Source organism: Zootermopsis nevadensis, unplaced genomic scaffold, assembly GCF_977971745.1.
Source record: "Zootermopsis nevadensis isolate Lab colony 2312 unplaced genomic scaffold, Znev_1.0 Znev_ptg000018l, whole genome shotgun sequence".
NCBI lineage: Eukaryota > Metazoa > Arthropoda > Insecta > Blattodea > Termopsidae > Zootermopsis > Zootermopsis nevadensis.
In genome coordinates, this window is record NW_028259150.1 from 6877816 (window position 1) to 6892620 (window position 14805).

The window sequence follows — 14805 nt, forward strand, 5'->3', positions numbered from 1 at the left end:
TTTATTTATCTGACTAAATTTCATTGCGATAATTACGTATGTGATTTTATCAGGCGTTCTGTATAAGAAGATCAAGAGGGAGTAGAGTCCAACAACTGTGCCCGATTAGTATAACATTTGGTGTGATAGGCTATTTTCAATTTGTTTTACAAATTTTTCATATTCGCTGTTTGGATTATTAGATAAGTATTTCTCAGTTGGTGTGTGCATATTAAATTAAAATGCAGCAGTAGTTCACAAAGTGTGCAGTAGTTACATCTTGTTCGTCCCTGTTTCGTCATCACATCAGGCTGTGCTGATGTTTCATTGTTCATTAATATTAATTTATTTATAATTCTGTATCTTGTTAAATGCACAACACATTGAGTAGTTCTAATGTTCCAGATGAAATTTCTAAATTTTTACGTGATATATATTTCGTGATGTGCACGCACTTTGTGTGTAGCCGAAGTCAATTTTGAGACAGTGATAGAATTCGACTTGAACTGCAAGAATGCTGCTAGTGTACGCTTTAAGCATTCTTATTTCCACCGTTTTACTGCGAGGAAGAGGGCCTTGTGTATTATGGGAATGCTATGAAATTTAATCCTGTTCCCTTATGAAACAGTTTGACTCTTGGTGAAGCAAGTGTTACATTGAGACCAGACATTGTTACAATGATGCGGAAATGCAGAGGATATTACAGATTGAGAACAGACTAGAAGGGCAAGTTTTGAGCGTTCTTTTCTCGTAATGCATTCGTATGTTCAGCTTCTGCTAAGGACTCCTGGAAATTTCTGTGATGTTGGTTTAGGAGACGTGGCACGTGTCGTGTGGTCGTGAAGCGTCCTTCGGTTTACGTTTTCAGGTTCAGAACGCCTGCAACATTAACTATGCTAAGCATTTATATTTGCTAAATGGGCTGGTATAAGTCGCAATGTGTTGGTAAAGGCTGGATAGTAATCTTTACTCCCAAGTCGTATGGGGCTGTTCTGAATTGACCGGAGCCAGAAAGCGTCGTGAGGAAATTCTGTAGGTAAATGTTTCAACAAAAAAGCTAGCGGTTATTTGCAGCGACTGAACAGAGTTTATAGGCCCCAAAAGATGTCAGACAAGTTAAAAATTAATTGATTCTCAGGGTGTTAAGATTGGGATGTTACGAAATCGTATGTAGGTCCCCTGGAGGAGGAGATGATAAATGCCTTGATTAGGAACCTGGCACCAAACTACATCGAAGCATTTGAATAAGTTCCTCTCCACGCAGGCAGTTAATTCATAGAACTAGTGGGAAGTGTTTACCTTGCCCACAACGAAAGTCGGGGAAGTATCAACACCTTGTCTCTGTTGTTAGCTGCCGGCTCATGTGCACTGGCGTTGTTGCTCAAAAACAAGTTCCTTAGTGTCAGGAAGAATGACTGCGCCCGGCAGAAGGAGCTAGTTAGCGTTCACGTTATTTCCAAGGATGAAATAATAATGAACGTACCCAAGAATATCGCCATCAACAGTACGCGCGATAAGGAGAACACTCCAGCTTATCAGGTAAGAGTTCTATTCAAATGAAGCCAAAATGTATGTAGACTAATTGCTTCGCGTGTTCTCACCCGGAGTGAGGAACAGACATTCCATCAAGGTCTTGTTGTAGGTTTACGTGACCGCTGTAAATTAGCCCGACACTGATACCCGTTTTACGAAATGGGCGCTTCTTTTTACATTGTGCGATAAGCGAGAAGTCATTAATGAAAATGAATTCCCCGGAAATTTAAATACTGCGCTTATGTGTACACGTGTTGTTAGTAGTAGGCGATTGGAAATATATCGTGCGTACATTGGCTTATAGGTACATGTCATGATCATATGTGTTGCATCGTACCGTTTTCGGGCCATGGCCTCCCCACTTAGGAGGTTTCTTGGTCTTTTGAAGCGTGCATTTGTGAGTAGTGAGTGATTAGCCCACTGACTGCACAGTTTATACTCATTCCTGGTTTGACTGCCAGAGCAACAGATACATGTAAGGTATATAATAAAGTGATGTTGACTAGAGTCGTGATAGGAGGCAGTATACGTTCAGACTCGTTACGTTAATTAACCAAACAGGTGTGAACAGCTTAAATTGAAAACTGGTACCTTCGACCCTTGTACTCGATAGTTGCCTTCCCAAGACTGGTGACGTAACTCGAGACTTCACGTGCGTGTTGTTTCACTGATAACGTTTCTTTTTAAAAAAGGGAATTCATTTTAGTTCAATGTAATTTATTTTAGCCGTTACTAACCTTCCGTTTTAGGCTTATTTCTTTAGTTTTTAGTCTTACCTGGTTGTAAATGAAAAATTGTGGAATAGTGTTAACGCCAAATTTGTTGATATTAAATCGGGGATACCAGTGCTTCTCTTTATCCGCTTCTGAAATGGTTAAAATTATCTGTATGGCAATCTGATGCGACCTCAAGTTTTGTTAATATTGGTAGTAAGAATATGCATTTGCAGAGCCCAGTTACTTGCCGATCTACTATCTTTGTCCCTTTGATTGTATGAGAACTACTGATATGGAACCACGAAGTCTGCATTGCCCAAGACAAAAGCTCATCGTTGGGCCCTATTGTGATCTGATTCAGTCCATTGGCCTCTCAGGTATTTTTCTCATCTCTTCAGCTTCTTCGTCTCGGTGCGAGACGTTCTTTATTATTGTTCCTTGTCCTTTCTTCATTCTGTCATCTGAACTTCACTGTAACCCGTCGTAAACATTAACCACGCAGACGAGCACATAGTCATAAAATAGTTGTTCGTATGTAGCCAAGAATTAACTTCTTTGTTCTGTTTCTGAGTTACTTCGTCATTCCATTGTCACTCTGAAGCAGAGGTAGAGGTTGTGACGTCAGTTGTAGTTGGAACTGACTTCGGCACGTGCCTTGCGGCGGTCTTGGGTGTTAGATGTGTCAAATGGTCGCACTGCTAGTACAGAGCTAATGAAATTAAATGGGCTGTATCCGTTCAAGAAAAAGTTGGCCTGTCTTGTGCGTAATGCTTGTGGAATCAAATGGCCTGAAAAAATTTGATGTTCGTGGGGCGACGGAATGAAGGATGCAATTGTAGCAGGCCTTCTTTATACACATGTGATGCCGTTTCCAGTCTACAATAGCAGTTCATCAACACAAAACGACAGCCTTGTCAACTATTAGCCAGGAACTCCTTGGCAGAGTGATAAAGTACCATTGTACTTCACAGACACGTTTTACCTCCAGTAGGCAGATAAAAAAGTAGGCCAGTAATGTCAGGTTGTCATCGACACGTTGCTGCTTGCTTTGAGTGAAATGGTTCTGAGGCATTGGTTCCCAACGTTTACTTCCTACTAGCCAGAATGGATCATCAACACGTGTTTCTGATTTTCCGTCTTATGCTTCTGGTCACTTGTCCTTTGGTTTGCTAGGCATGAGTTCTTTTATCTGCCCTGTTTAATCACTGTTTATCTAGGCCTCTGACGGTCCCTCCTCGTCTCCCAGATAATGTGTATGATTGAATGTGGAGTAGCGGTGGAATGACAGCGGGAGACCCCGAAGGAGTCGGGGAAGAACCTGTCTGTGCCGCTTTGTCCTCCAGAAATCTTACATCGACTGACCTAGGCGCGAACCCGTTTTTCCGTTGTGAGAAGCCTGCGACGAACCGCCACAGATATGGCACGGCCCTTTGTAATCGTACTAAGTGCCCCGACAACTTTTGAGTGTCGGATAATATTTCGAGGCCTTTTCAGAACTTCAAGGATAGATGTACGAACGTATGTCTTGTATCAGAAGGTTTGCGCTGCATTTCGCTACGTACAGGTTCTTATAGCTTCGCCGTGACAATTTTAGGTTGCTACGAAGCATGCATTCATACACACACATGCCTTGAGTTCTGGAATAGCGGAGTTAATAAAGTGACGTGAGCTGAACGACCGAGGTTTGATTCCTGGAGGCAGGGATATTTCTTTCCGCCATCACGTCCCCATCGACTCTGGAGCCCATTTTCTGTCCAGAAGATACACGCTGTGAATCGGCCGGGGCGCGAATCTGAGCACTCACGTCTATCTTTATTTTGGTTTTCCACCATTTCGTGGTGTGATGTTTAGTCGTGGGTAGAATTTTATCTTACATGATCATACACATACGTACGTACTGAGATGTAACCACATTTGAAGTTTAGAAATCCAGCTTTCAAACCTTGCTGTGGTCGGATGTTGTGCATGTGTTTCACTGAATTAGTTCAAATTCAAGAACTGCTGCGCTCTTAAATGGCTGCGTGTTAGGAAATGTAGGCTGTTGAAAATGACTCATACCTGAAATAGGCAAAATTTGAAATTTGAGAAACTGCTGTAGAATCGCATTTTGTAAGCCTGTGTTCCGCTTTCTAATGATTACCTGTTGTCCAAATGAAAGAGTCGTTCTTTGCAAGTCTTATTTCAACTCCTCAGTTTTCTAAATGTCTTTTGACTGCAGGGTTGAGGTCTGTTTACACCAATTTCTGTAATTACTCAGCTGAAGTGAACTTACGCAACGAACGAGGCAAGTAGCTCTTGTATTTAAAATGTGTGGTCAGAGATGATGAATATATGAGCCCAATATTACATTTCATTCAAATGAGTCTTCATTAATTATTTAATCCAACTCATTCGCCTCATCGTGCAAGATTTTTCTTGAAAAGAGGACATGTACTTAAATGATTAAGAAATTTCATACATCTCTGATACCAGATTGCCATGTTCACACCAGCCCGCCACTGCACTGTATCTTATGCCAGTTTAATCTAGTTCACTCCTTCATACATCATATTTCTAAGATTAATTTTAATATTATTATTATTCCGCCTGCACCTAGATTGTTGTTCTTGAAATGTTCAGACTAAAATGTTGTGTGTCGTAATCGCTTCCCGATGTTTTCTGCACGTCCTGCCCATCTCGCCAGTTTTGGTTTATTAATCCTTATAATGTTTAGGTGAAATGTACAGATGACGAAGCTCCTGATAGTACAAACTTCTCCTTTACCCTGCTGCTTCCTCTTCGTTCCATGGTTCTCCTCTACAGTTTGTTGTTTAAAACACCTTTAGACCTAATTGCTTAAGCCGAAAATAAATATTCGGCCCGATTGTTATGAACCAGCTTGTACCTATTAATAAAACGCCAGGGAATGCCTGTGCGTCTTTTCGTTCATAAATAGTCGATCCGCATTTTTACAGGTGGCGTGCCAACCGCTGAGAAATATTGAGGAAATGAACTGAATTGCACTAGCAGAGGATGTACCCAACGGCGGGCTTGGCTAGGCATTGGCGATTTGGAACCTTTGGGTTTTATTACCAGCAGTTGGTTACTGACTTAATATTTGACATTCAAGGACTAGTGGTCGCAATAATTGCGCCAAAATTCTAGTTTGTGGGTACTTGGTCCTTCATTTGTGTTGAGCGCCGTTTTCACAAAACACATCCGATTAATGCTTCTAAAGTTACGATTTCTTTCTTGCGGACATCAATTGAATTCGGCTGGAGTGGAAAAATATAAGAGACTGTGTCACTTCGGCGTCTTTTCAAATGACCTTGAAATCCTTGGTTACGCGAAAAGTTTCAAGGATACAGAATCACTGTCACCTAGCGTAGTGTCATGAATTTACGTACCAGAAATTATATGTGACGTAGCGCATTGTCGTGGTGAAAATTCCGCTTGTAAACAAATCGTTAAGTTTGCGTCATTCTGATGTAATTATTTGCCCAACGACACGCGTGAAAACGCTATATTTACCTTTGAGCAACGGATCATATGAATTCGCGCACGTCAGAAAGACTTCCAGTTACCCTTTCAACTCTGAACGTCTTAATGGTGGGTCAGCACATCTTTCATAACACAAAGACATTAAATTCCGTGTTGTTTGCAGCTGTAGGAGTTGGCGTTGGTCAGCCATTTGTTTTTAGCGTCTGCTTTTTAGTACACAAATACAAGAAAAGGAGCGAGAGTAGAAGACGATGAAGAGAAACTAAGCTTACATTTCAATGCACTGCAGTTGAATTCAAGATAACTATAAGAACCATTTATTTACGTTGGGTATCCGTACAGGTACGTTATAATGTAAGGCCAAGTTAGAACGTTAATGTTAAGAATTTGCTAATTTGTTCTTGGAAACTTTGCGAACCCAGTGTGCTGGTAACTATACACTATGCTTAAAATATCTGGGTTTTGTGAACTTCAAAAATAAATGCAGGTCCATATAACTGTGGTACGTGTAGAAACGAAGCTCCACGATTAGCCCTTCGAAGAGAGAGAGAGAGAAGGGAAAGTGGGGGGAGTAGCGATAGTCACTACTGTTATAAATGGGGGAGGGGTATAAAGTTGGTTTGGGGCCACGAAGGTTCCCAGGCAGTGCCCGCTCGTCCTTCTGGTATAAATATGTTTAGTGAGGACAAGGGATTTAGGAGACAGGATGTGGTAAGAAATAGAGTAGGGGGGAGTTGATCCGGGTCTTTGCGTTAATTTTGAATTTTGAAGGCCGTTTTGAACGTGGGTCATAGAATCAAAGTGCTCCTGCCAGAGAACGAACCTTAGCTCTGAAGCGTGATCTTTGCTGAGCTGTGGGCAAGAAATGAACTATCTCGTATCGCCCTGATTGAGGCAGACTACACGGCGCCACAGCTCAGAAGACAGATGTTCGATAATGTAAAAGAGGGTCACAAGTGTGTCATTTGGATAGTGAAGCCCTGCTTCCGATTCATCTGCCTGATGAATAAGTCGTGACTTGTATTACACGGAACGTGAGTTTGCTGACCCGGGCGCAGTTCTGTTTTCCCGACCTCCATCCTCCCTGTGGCCAGCGAGTCTGCGTTAGATTAATTGAAAGGAAACTGTCGCGTCGTCATTTCTAACGGTGGGTTTCGGTAATCGGTTTATTTGTTTTCTTTTGCTGTATCTTTGGTGCTGTATTCAAGACCAGACACGGGAGAAAGTGATGATCCAGTTCTATTATTGCACGGTGTGTGGAGAATCCTGTTTATCGCTTCTTTTAGCTGAATTCTTTAAGTAGCTCTTTATAATGGAAATACACTAACCGATAATAGCTCTTTATAATTAAATCCCAGTGGTAACTGTGTGTACCATCTACTTTAAAAGCCAGTAAATCTGTCTATTTGTATTTAAGTTTTCATACGATTTTGATTGAAAACAGGGATTATTTAATTAACAACATTAACAAGTTCATTTTCGTAATTAAGTGGTCTTCCTTGAGGTATGGACTGAATTCTTAAATGTTATTTTTCTGAGCTTCAGCTTCAAAGAGTGAAGGCCCGTCTTGTTACGACGGGCAGTTATTTCCATATGTCAAGGAATTGACTGACGGCAACAAGCGGCCCGCCGGACTTTCCGATGTGACTCGCGAAGAATTTCCTCTGACGAAGATGAAAACATTAATATTAGTAACGATCCAAATAATGAGCATTTGCTTTTAAAATCCCGAGATTATTGCTCGTGTATGTATCCTGTGGCGTGATACTTGAGCCCAGCGGGAGCTTTGCTGTTATCTGCTCAGTGTTTATTGACGTTCTTGCGACCATAGATTTTACATTAACGAAATTGTGTATTGCGATTAGGAGTAGGCCGTACACATATTCTGCACATGCGTTCTTTGTTATTTTTCGTGGCAGGCTTATATATTTTATTGGCCATCATGTACAAATTTTGTTAATTTTTTTGTAGCGGGCGACGTGAGTTTATTTCTTCGCTGTGTCATTAATTGAACGCCGTATAATCCGAGCTATTCACAGCGCCGATAAATCCCAAATAAGTGTTTGTAATATCTGTGTAAAGCGTGTCGAGTTCGTTTCCTTAAACGATCGCCTGCATTTACCTTCGCTTGCTATGAGCGTAGTTTTCATATAAGAACGTGGAAAAGCCATCACCACATTTTGTCCTCATATTTATACAAATCATTTTTGTATGTTAAAATATAAAGATTTTTTTCGTTTACATATCAGTTTTGCAGTTATGTTTGTAATTTGTGTATGTGCTGTTCGTCTTACTTTGGTTTGGAGTCTAGATGGCTCGATTTTGTTTGGCGTGCTAAACAGCCAAAGTAATTATGCCCACGTGTAAATAATAACGGCATTAGGGTTACCGAGCTTTTGGTTAGTAGGATTTTAGGTTTTCACGGCGCTGTTCAGTCTGGTAGAAGTTCACCAACGTTTCATAGATCCTTGCTGCCACTCATCGCCTTGATGATGGAGGCAGCAAGGACCACTAAAACGGTGGTTAAATTTTACCATACTACACAGTGTTACAACCCAGAAGACAGCCATCTTCGGGATTTTGGATGTCTGCGTGTAGACTGTAGACCTAACAACGAAGCTTGCGCGGGTTTGTGTTCCATTTCTTTTATTGTTTCGTATCTTTTGTTTGTTTATGCTTGACCAGTTGGCACGCATATTTTATAAACGTAATGCAATCTATACTTAAATCTAAGGTTATTTAACTGCGCTGTTTCGTGTGCAGAGGTTGTTTATTGATAGTGAACGTGATCATTTATGGCGAGTTAGCAAGAAGCCGGTCCTGGCCTGTTTGAAGATACTGTGACATTTGCTTATCAGAAAGAAAAGTAATTGTAATTGGCACACGTATAGAGATTGTGCGCAAAAAAATATTTTTAAGCAAAATTTCCGCCAAAAGGAAAAACATAAAAGTCAATGTCTTCGTAAAATAATGGGACTTTTCCTGTTACCTGCCTATCCACTTGTAAGTGGTTCGGCCGTAGTCGTGTTGTGCCTAACATAAGTTCATGTAGACTGTGTGTATGTAGCACAACCAAGCTTAGCTTAAACTGAGGTAGGTGGAACCTGACTCAACACTGCTGCAAGCAAATTGAAGACAACAGGAAAGATCCAAATAGTGATGTTTTACAAGCATGGTAAAATCAATGCATTAACCTTATGTAGAATTTTCCACGAACATAAAATTACCTGGGTGTCCTCAGTGGTCCGCGGACCATCGGTTGATATGAGTGTGCACTTGGTTGAAGAACAAGTAAATAGTGGAGTGTAAGTCAGTCGAGGAAATGTCCTATTTCAGATCACTTTTTAATATTCTTAATGTGGTTTATTTCTAGTAGTTGATCATAATTACAGTTGATGTAGATTTAAAAAGCAAGCCCTCTTGCATCATCATTTGTATACATTTCGTCATGAAGGCGTGTCACTCCATATTTTAATATTAAATGCATGGAAGGGGTGTTATTGTATAGCCACGTCTTGCTTCATATATCGGTGAATTCATTTTAAACACGTGCAGTTATTGACACGCCGACGTGACCTACACAGGTGTTTTCTTGTGTGTTGCATTGTTCAAAGTGTCGGGTGCAATCAGCGAAGAGACCATATGCTGTTCTTGCGCGCGGCGTTAAATGAAGTTAACATGGAACTTGATATACTATAATTTACGCATGCTACAGATTTCGCTTGGATCTACAACTTTTATTTGAAGACATTTTCAGTAGCTATAGGTTTGTTTCTAACGAACAGTGACTTAACAGTGTTCCGTTTCTTCACAGACAATAGATTTGTATCGGCAAAAACGAACATTAAATCCCGCTGGGTATACAAAATGACAAGGTATGTCTTTGAAAAGTGTCCCGCTAGAGTGCAACATTATGTATCCGAAGACAGGGTCTGCGTTCTGCAAGATATTTCGTTTATCGTTCTTCTCGTAATCCTTGCGTGGGTCCGAATGAATTCGAGTCAGTGAATGCGTGGGGAGCGACGCGAATTCCTCACTACATTGGTTACCCGTCACATATAAGGACACGATCTTTGATTAGTTACAAGTAGCTAGAGTTGTACAATCCTCCTTATTCCGAAGTTGTGACGTCACCATTGCCGCGAGTTTGGCCTTGTGATTACCACATGCACCATTAGCCATGCGCTTCTGAGATCGACATTGGTGGTGTTCGAAGTCATCCTTAGCCAGGGTTTCTTGATGTTCTCCGATTTTCTTTTATAAGTTCACCAATTTCCTGTGCAGTATCCGGGTCCAAATTGTGTTTCGCCTACGTCATTAGCTTGCGGGTAGAAGGAAAACAAACGCACGTACTATGTAAACCAAAGACACTGGCGACGTAGGAACTGAGGCAGCGAGATACAAGGCACTGCCGCTGGGAGGTAATGTTCGTAATGTTGACAGTGTAAGCTTCCTTATCTGCTACCTCACTATTTTCCCTGTATTTCTTACGGACATTGAACGCGCACATTCGCCCCGACTGCTGTACAGGTCATTGCCACCATAGTTTATTTTTTTCTGATAACGCCGGTAGTTGACACACACTGTTACATTACCTGGCAGTTGTGCCAACATGACACTTTGGTTTACAATTTCTGTTCACAATTTTGGGTCGTGTTTACACGGCGTGTGTGTGCAACCGTTTACGCCTTACAAACTGGTCTTGACCTACATTTTGCTGACCTTCGTCACCTGAACAACAATATGGACTTGGATGAAATGGCTATAGCTGGCCAACACAGCATTTTATATGTATGGGTTTCGTATGATTATCAGAATAACCGGGGATTATTTATTTTAATAATTAGGCCAGTTGATTTGTGTGATTGAGAAACGTTTTCTTCTAGGCACGGACTAAAAAAACCTTTAATATTATTTAGACGAGATCCAGCTTCAGAAGATTAAAACAAATTCTAATTTAACATAAAATCAAAGGGCGAGTGTTTTCGTACGAAGTTTAATTTAAATGTTTTGAAGTATATTCACGCATAGACAAACAGATGTATGAATGAGAAATGAGTTAATTTTTCTGTTCCATCACAGCTTCAATTATTTCTTGGCGTAAAAGCTGAAATGCCCTGCGTCTTCTTATCAGACAGCTGTTTTATCGCTCTCTGTCCACGATTAAACAGCAGTAAACTGTAGCTGCTGCATTCCGTTGTCACAGTGAAATCTCGCCCACTACCACGAAGTGAAACTCGGTTCGATTCCCATGCATAATACAAACACGGTCTCGAACTGATGGAGCACGAAATGTCACTTGGTACGAGTAGCGGCGATTCTTATGAAAATTGTAGAGCCGGTTCAGTTGGCGACCCATGTTACATTACACTGAGCCAGTTACCTGTTCTGTTTCCAACGAATTTCGTTTACACGTTTGATGTCGCAATCCACAGCACGGATTGTCAGTATATACTTCCATGCATGTGGAATTGGTCTCTGAAATGCATAAATACGTTTCAGGCTTATTTCTGACCGAAATTAATAGTGTAAATCTTCTTACGTAGCGAGCATAAGCCCTCAGCCAGCTGGTTAACAAACGCCTAGCATAGTGCAACTGGATAACAACGCGGTTTAGCTCATCGGTTCTGCTGTCTTACACTGTGTGAACTACCACTTAACCACGACAGTAAGACAAAATACTTTTCGATTTCCGTTTTTCAAAGTGTTTACCGAGCTAACATGGTAACATGACCTCTGAGGTTACAGTTTTCTTGTAAGACGAACATTGCGTGTGATAGATTCGCAACTGTGTAATATGTATGACTGTCTTTTGGATTTGTCTATCGGCATAAATTGTAAAATAATGAAACAACGTATTGGAAGCTCGATTCTGCTGCCGTCTCCACGTGGGGGGCGGGGCGGAAAGCGTGTCTGTTGGACCCCGAGGTTGAGCTAGCCGCAGACCCAGGTCCATGCCTACGGCTGTTGGATATTTCCAAAACACACAATATGCGTCATTCAGTTAGTCAGTTGTTTTCCAAGTTCGTTTATAATCAGGCTGTTATTATCTGTTATTAAAGTACAACTAATGCTACCTGTGTTCTTTCTTATTTCGCCGTTTATGTATGTAAGAGATAATTATGGGGGTTAGCAGTACTAGAAATGCGAGGAGAGGGGTCCGTGACACCAGAAAGGTGCCTTACTGAATTGGAAATTTAGTCCAAGGCTGTCACGTGACAGGAACGTTTTCTTGAACACCAGCAGTTCTCCCTCTATTTTATATTACTTGTACAACTATTTCCGGACACGCACATCTATTTTTCCCTTGAGAAAATGTGTGTATTGTAACAAACAGAGAAACCGTGTATGTTCCACTTTACATTTTGTTGCTTGGTGTTGGTCACGTCGCCGCTCTCCGGCGCCAGTGGACATGCCCATTACAGCGTGTCTGTTACTGCCTCTTCTTTCGAGGTCGCAAGTTCGAATCTTGTTGACGGTAAATGTTTGAGCTTTTCTTGAGGTTGCACTGTAGGTTGTCATACCCACATCACAGACTTTTGGCCACTAAATCTTGGGTGCAATTCCCAGGATTATAGTAACTCTGGGAAATTTTAAGTAGGGAAGTGGGAAATTCCGAAACAGACGTAGTAAAGCTTTTTGTGGAAAAACGTGTTTTTGTGAAAGACAGACAATGGTGTTACATAAGTTTTAATGTGTATAACCGTCAAATATACTCTGTTTGAATTGACTGTTCCACACAAACAATGCCATTTAGCTAGCTACTTGCAGCTGTCAGCTCACACGTGTTTATGCTTTTATATTTTCGGAAGAAAATCGTAGATCATGGAAAAAAAATTATGTTGTAGATGGTGGAGTTTAATACATCATGCGAAAAAAATCGAGTGCGTTAGAATAACAAAATCAATAAATCGAAACAACACACGGGTATGCGTGAATGTAAAATTGGAAATAACGTCAAAGAACTGTTTCCGTAAAACAACTAGTGAGGAGGCACTCTGTACGTTGAAGTTTTAAAACATTTCCGATATGATGGACTAAAGGAAAATAATTTCTGACCATGTGCCGCTGTTAACTGCGATTAGCATTGCAGCATTTTGGGCGTATTTGTACGTTCTGTTTGTAGTAAGTGAACATTAACATTAAATTGGTAACAAAATAGCTTAAAGTTCGTTTGGAAAATATGATTGTGTGTGTTCTGCAAATCCGATTACGCATTTACGCTCCTGAATCAAAGTGTGCTGACCTACTTATTCCATTGGCAGTAATGCAATTAAAAGTAAAATTCTTTGTAATCCTCCTGTCGTGGACTCTTTTTCTGTTTAATGAAAGTTGGTTGGTCGGTTAATGCCTAAAAATTGATGTCCCTGTTTGAAACGGACGGACAGATACAGAAAAACACACTCGGTTATTTTGTAGTATTCCAAAGAAGGGATTGGAAAAGATGTAGAAAGAATGGAACAAAGAACAAATAAAAATGAAAACGGAGAAATTATGGAAGATAGAAATAGCAGACCTGAATAACCCGTATCTCAGTTTGTTTCTCCATTACGAAGACCTAGACGCTGAGGGGATATTCTTCCATTTGTTGTGCCACTGTGCTTCTTGCAAGCTCGAATGAAGTCTCCGACTTTCCTATGTTGTGGGGAGAATGAAAGAAAGATCTCGTTTTCTGTAAACCGGTTGACGACGTCACTACAGTCGAGTAGCAAAAGACGGAATACAGTGAAGTGTAAAAATATCGTTGCCTCTAGTGATAGACTGTGCATGCCGCCGTCCAATTGTAAGGAGCAGTTAGAAACCATTTCCACACTTTTATTTGTCTTCCCAAGAAGTGAGCGGCTTGATTAAAATTTGATTTCGTCTTTTGTGTCAGTGACAAGGCTGGCAAAGTGCACACACGTCGATGCGGTCCTATGACATTTGATAATAGATGCCCGTAATACAGCGTGGCGCAGAGAGAAAGTATGTGAAACATTTCTTTATCTCCAACACTTTTAATCTACTCGGCGTTTATCATCGGTTATCATGGATGTTTATTGTCATGAATAAGAAACTAAGGCTGAATGGAACGTTTGGACGTTCGTTTTGGTCCTTATCCACCTAACACAACCCATACTTCATGTGGAAACCCAATCGAACGTAGTGTTTTTTTATCAAAACCTGCTTTTGGCAAATATAAATTGGCAGCATGAAAGTGATACATTTCGAGACACATGGCATTTGTTTGAAAAGTGATTCGGCGTGATGAATATTTATACACTATAATTATATACGAAGACAACGAATTTCTGCCTCTATTCAACATTATATGCTTTGCAGAATAGGTTTTTATGGACTATAAATGAAGAAAAATATCCAAGAACGCAATTTGAATGTTAACTGGAACTAACTCATGCATAACATAAGAACCACTTGTCCGTATCAGCATAGCATTGTGAGGAAGTTGCCTTCCAGAGTTCATATTCGTACGCTTACGTTAAATGTGTTAACCTGGGTTGTCGGGAAGGCCACTCGGCGCTCTCATGAGTCTCGTAAGGCTGCTTCTCCGTTAAGCGTTCAGCCAATACCAGTCAGTTGAGGTGAAGAGCATTATGGTGTGCCTCGTAATAGCAATGTGCGTGCCACTTGTGCTAATGTCCTCATGTCCTCGTGTCCATTGTTTCACGATAAGGTGGCACTCCTTCCTCCGATCTGACGGAGCAAGAGCCTCTGTGTGCACGTCTGAGACAGACTTCAGTAGGTGACGTCGGAGTTCATGGAATGGGCTAAGCCAACAGTCGCTAAGTGGACCACATTAACAAAAATATGCGCGGTTGCAGGTATTGAGCATCGTTCAGAAATACAGCTCATTCGTACATGTTGTTGGCTATATAAAAAGTCCTTGTATCCTATCCCGAGCCTGTTCAATTATTTTCACATCTTCGTATTCAAAGATCCATTTTAATATTACATTCCTATCTCCGAGTGGTTCCTTGAGGTTATCCATCTAATCTTTGAGGGTCTGCCCAGTTCTTGTGACTTAGTGCGTTGTAATATTTCTCGTGAATCTTATCCTTCTTGAATTTATCTCTACAGCTAGGTTGCAAGTAGAAAC

General features: G+C 40.9%; 1 protein-coding gene across 8 annotated transcripts in view; it reads left to right on the plus strand.

Moving 5' to 3' along the window:
• The window catches only part of Wdr62 (WD repeat domain 62), a 120256-nt gene that overhangs the window by 28782 nt on the left and 76669 nt on the right, over positions 1-14805 (plus strand). For 3 of the 8 annotated variants that reach the window (XM_022070503.2, XM_022070504.2, XM_022070505.2), the window contains exon 2: positions 1331-1518. The exons of the other annotated variants lie outside the window; for them this stretch is intronic. In XM_022070503.2, the coding sequence (XP_021926195.1) occupies positions 1453-1518 (66 nt within the window). In that variant the 5' untranslated portion in view covers positions 1331-1452. The remainder of the gene's footprint in view (positions 1-1330; positions 1519-14805) is intronic. 8 annotated transcript variants of the gene reach the window in all.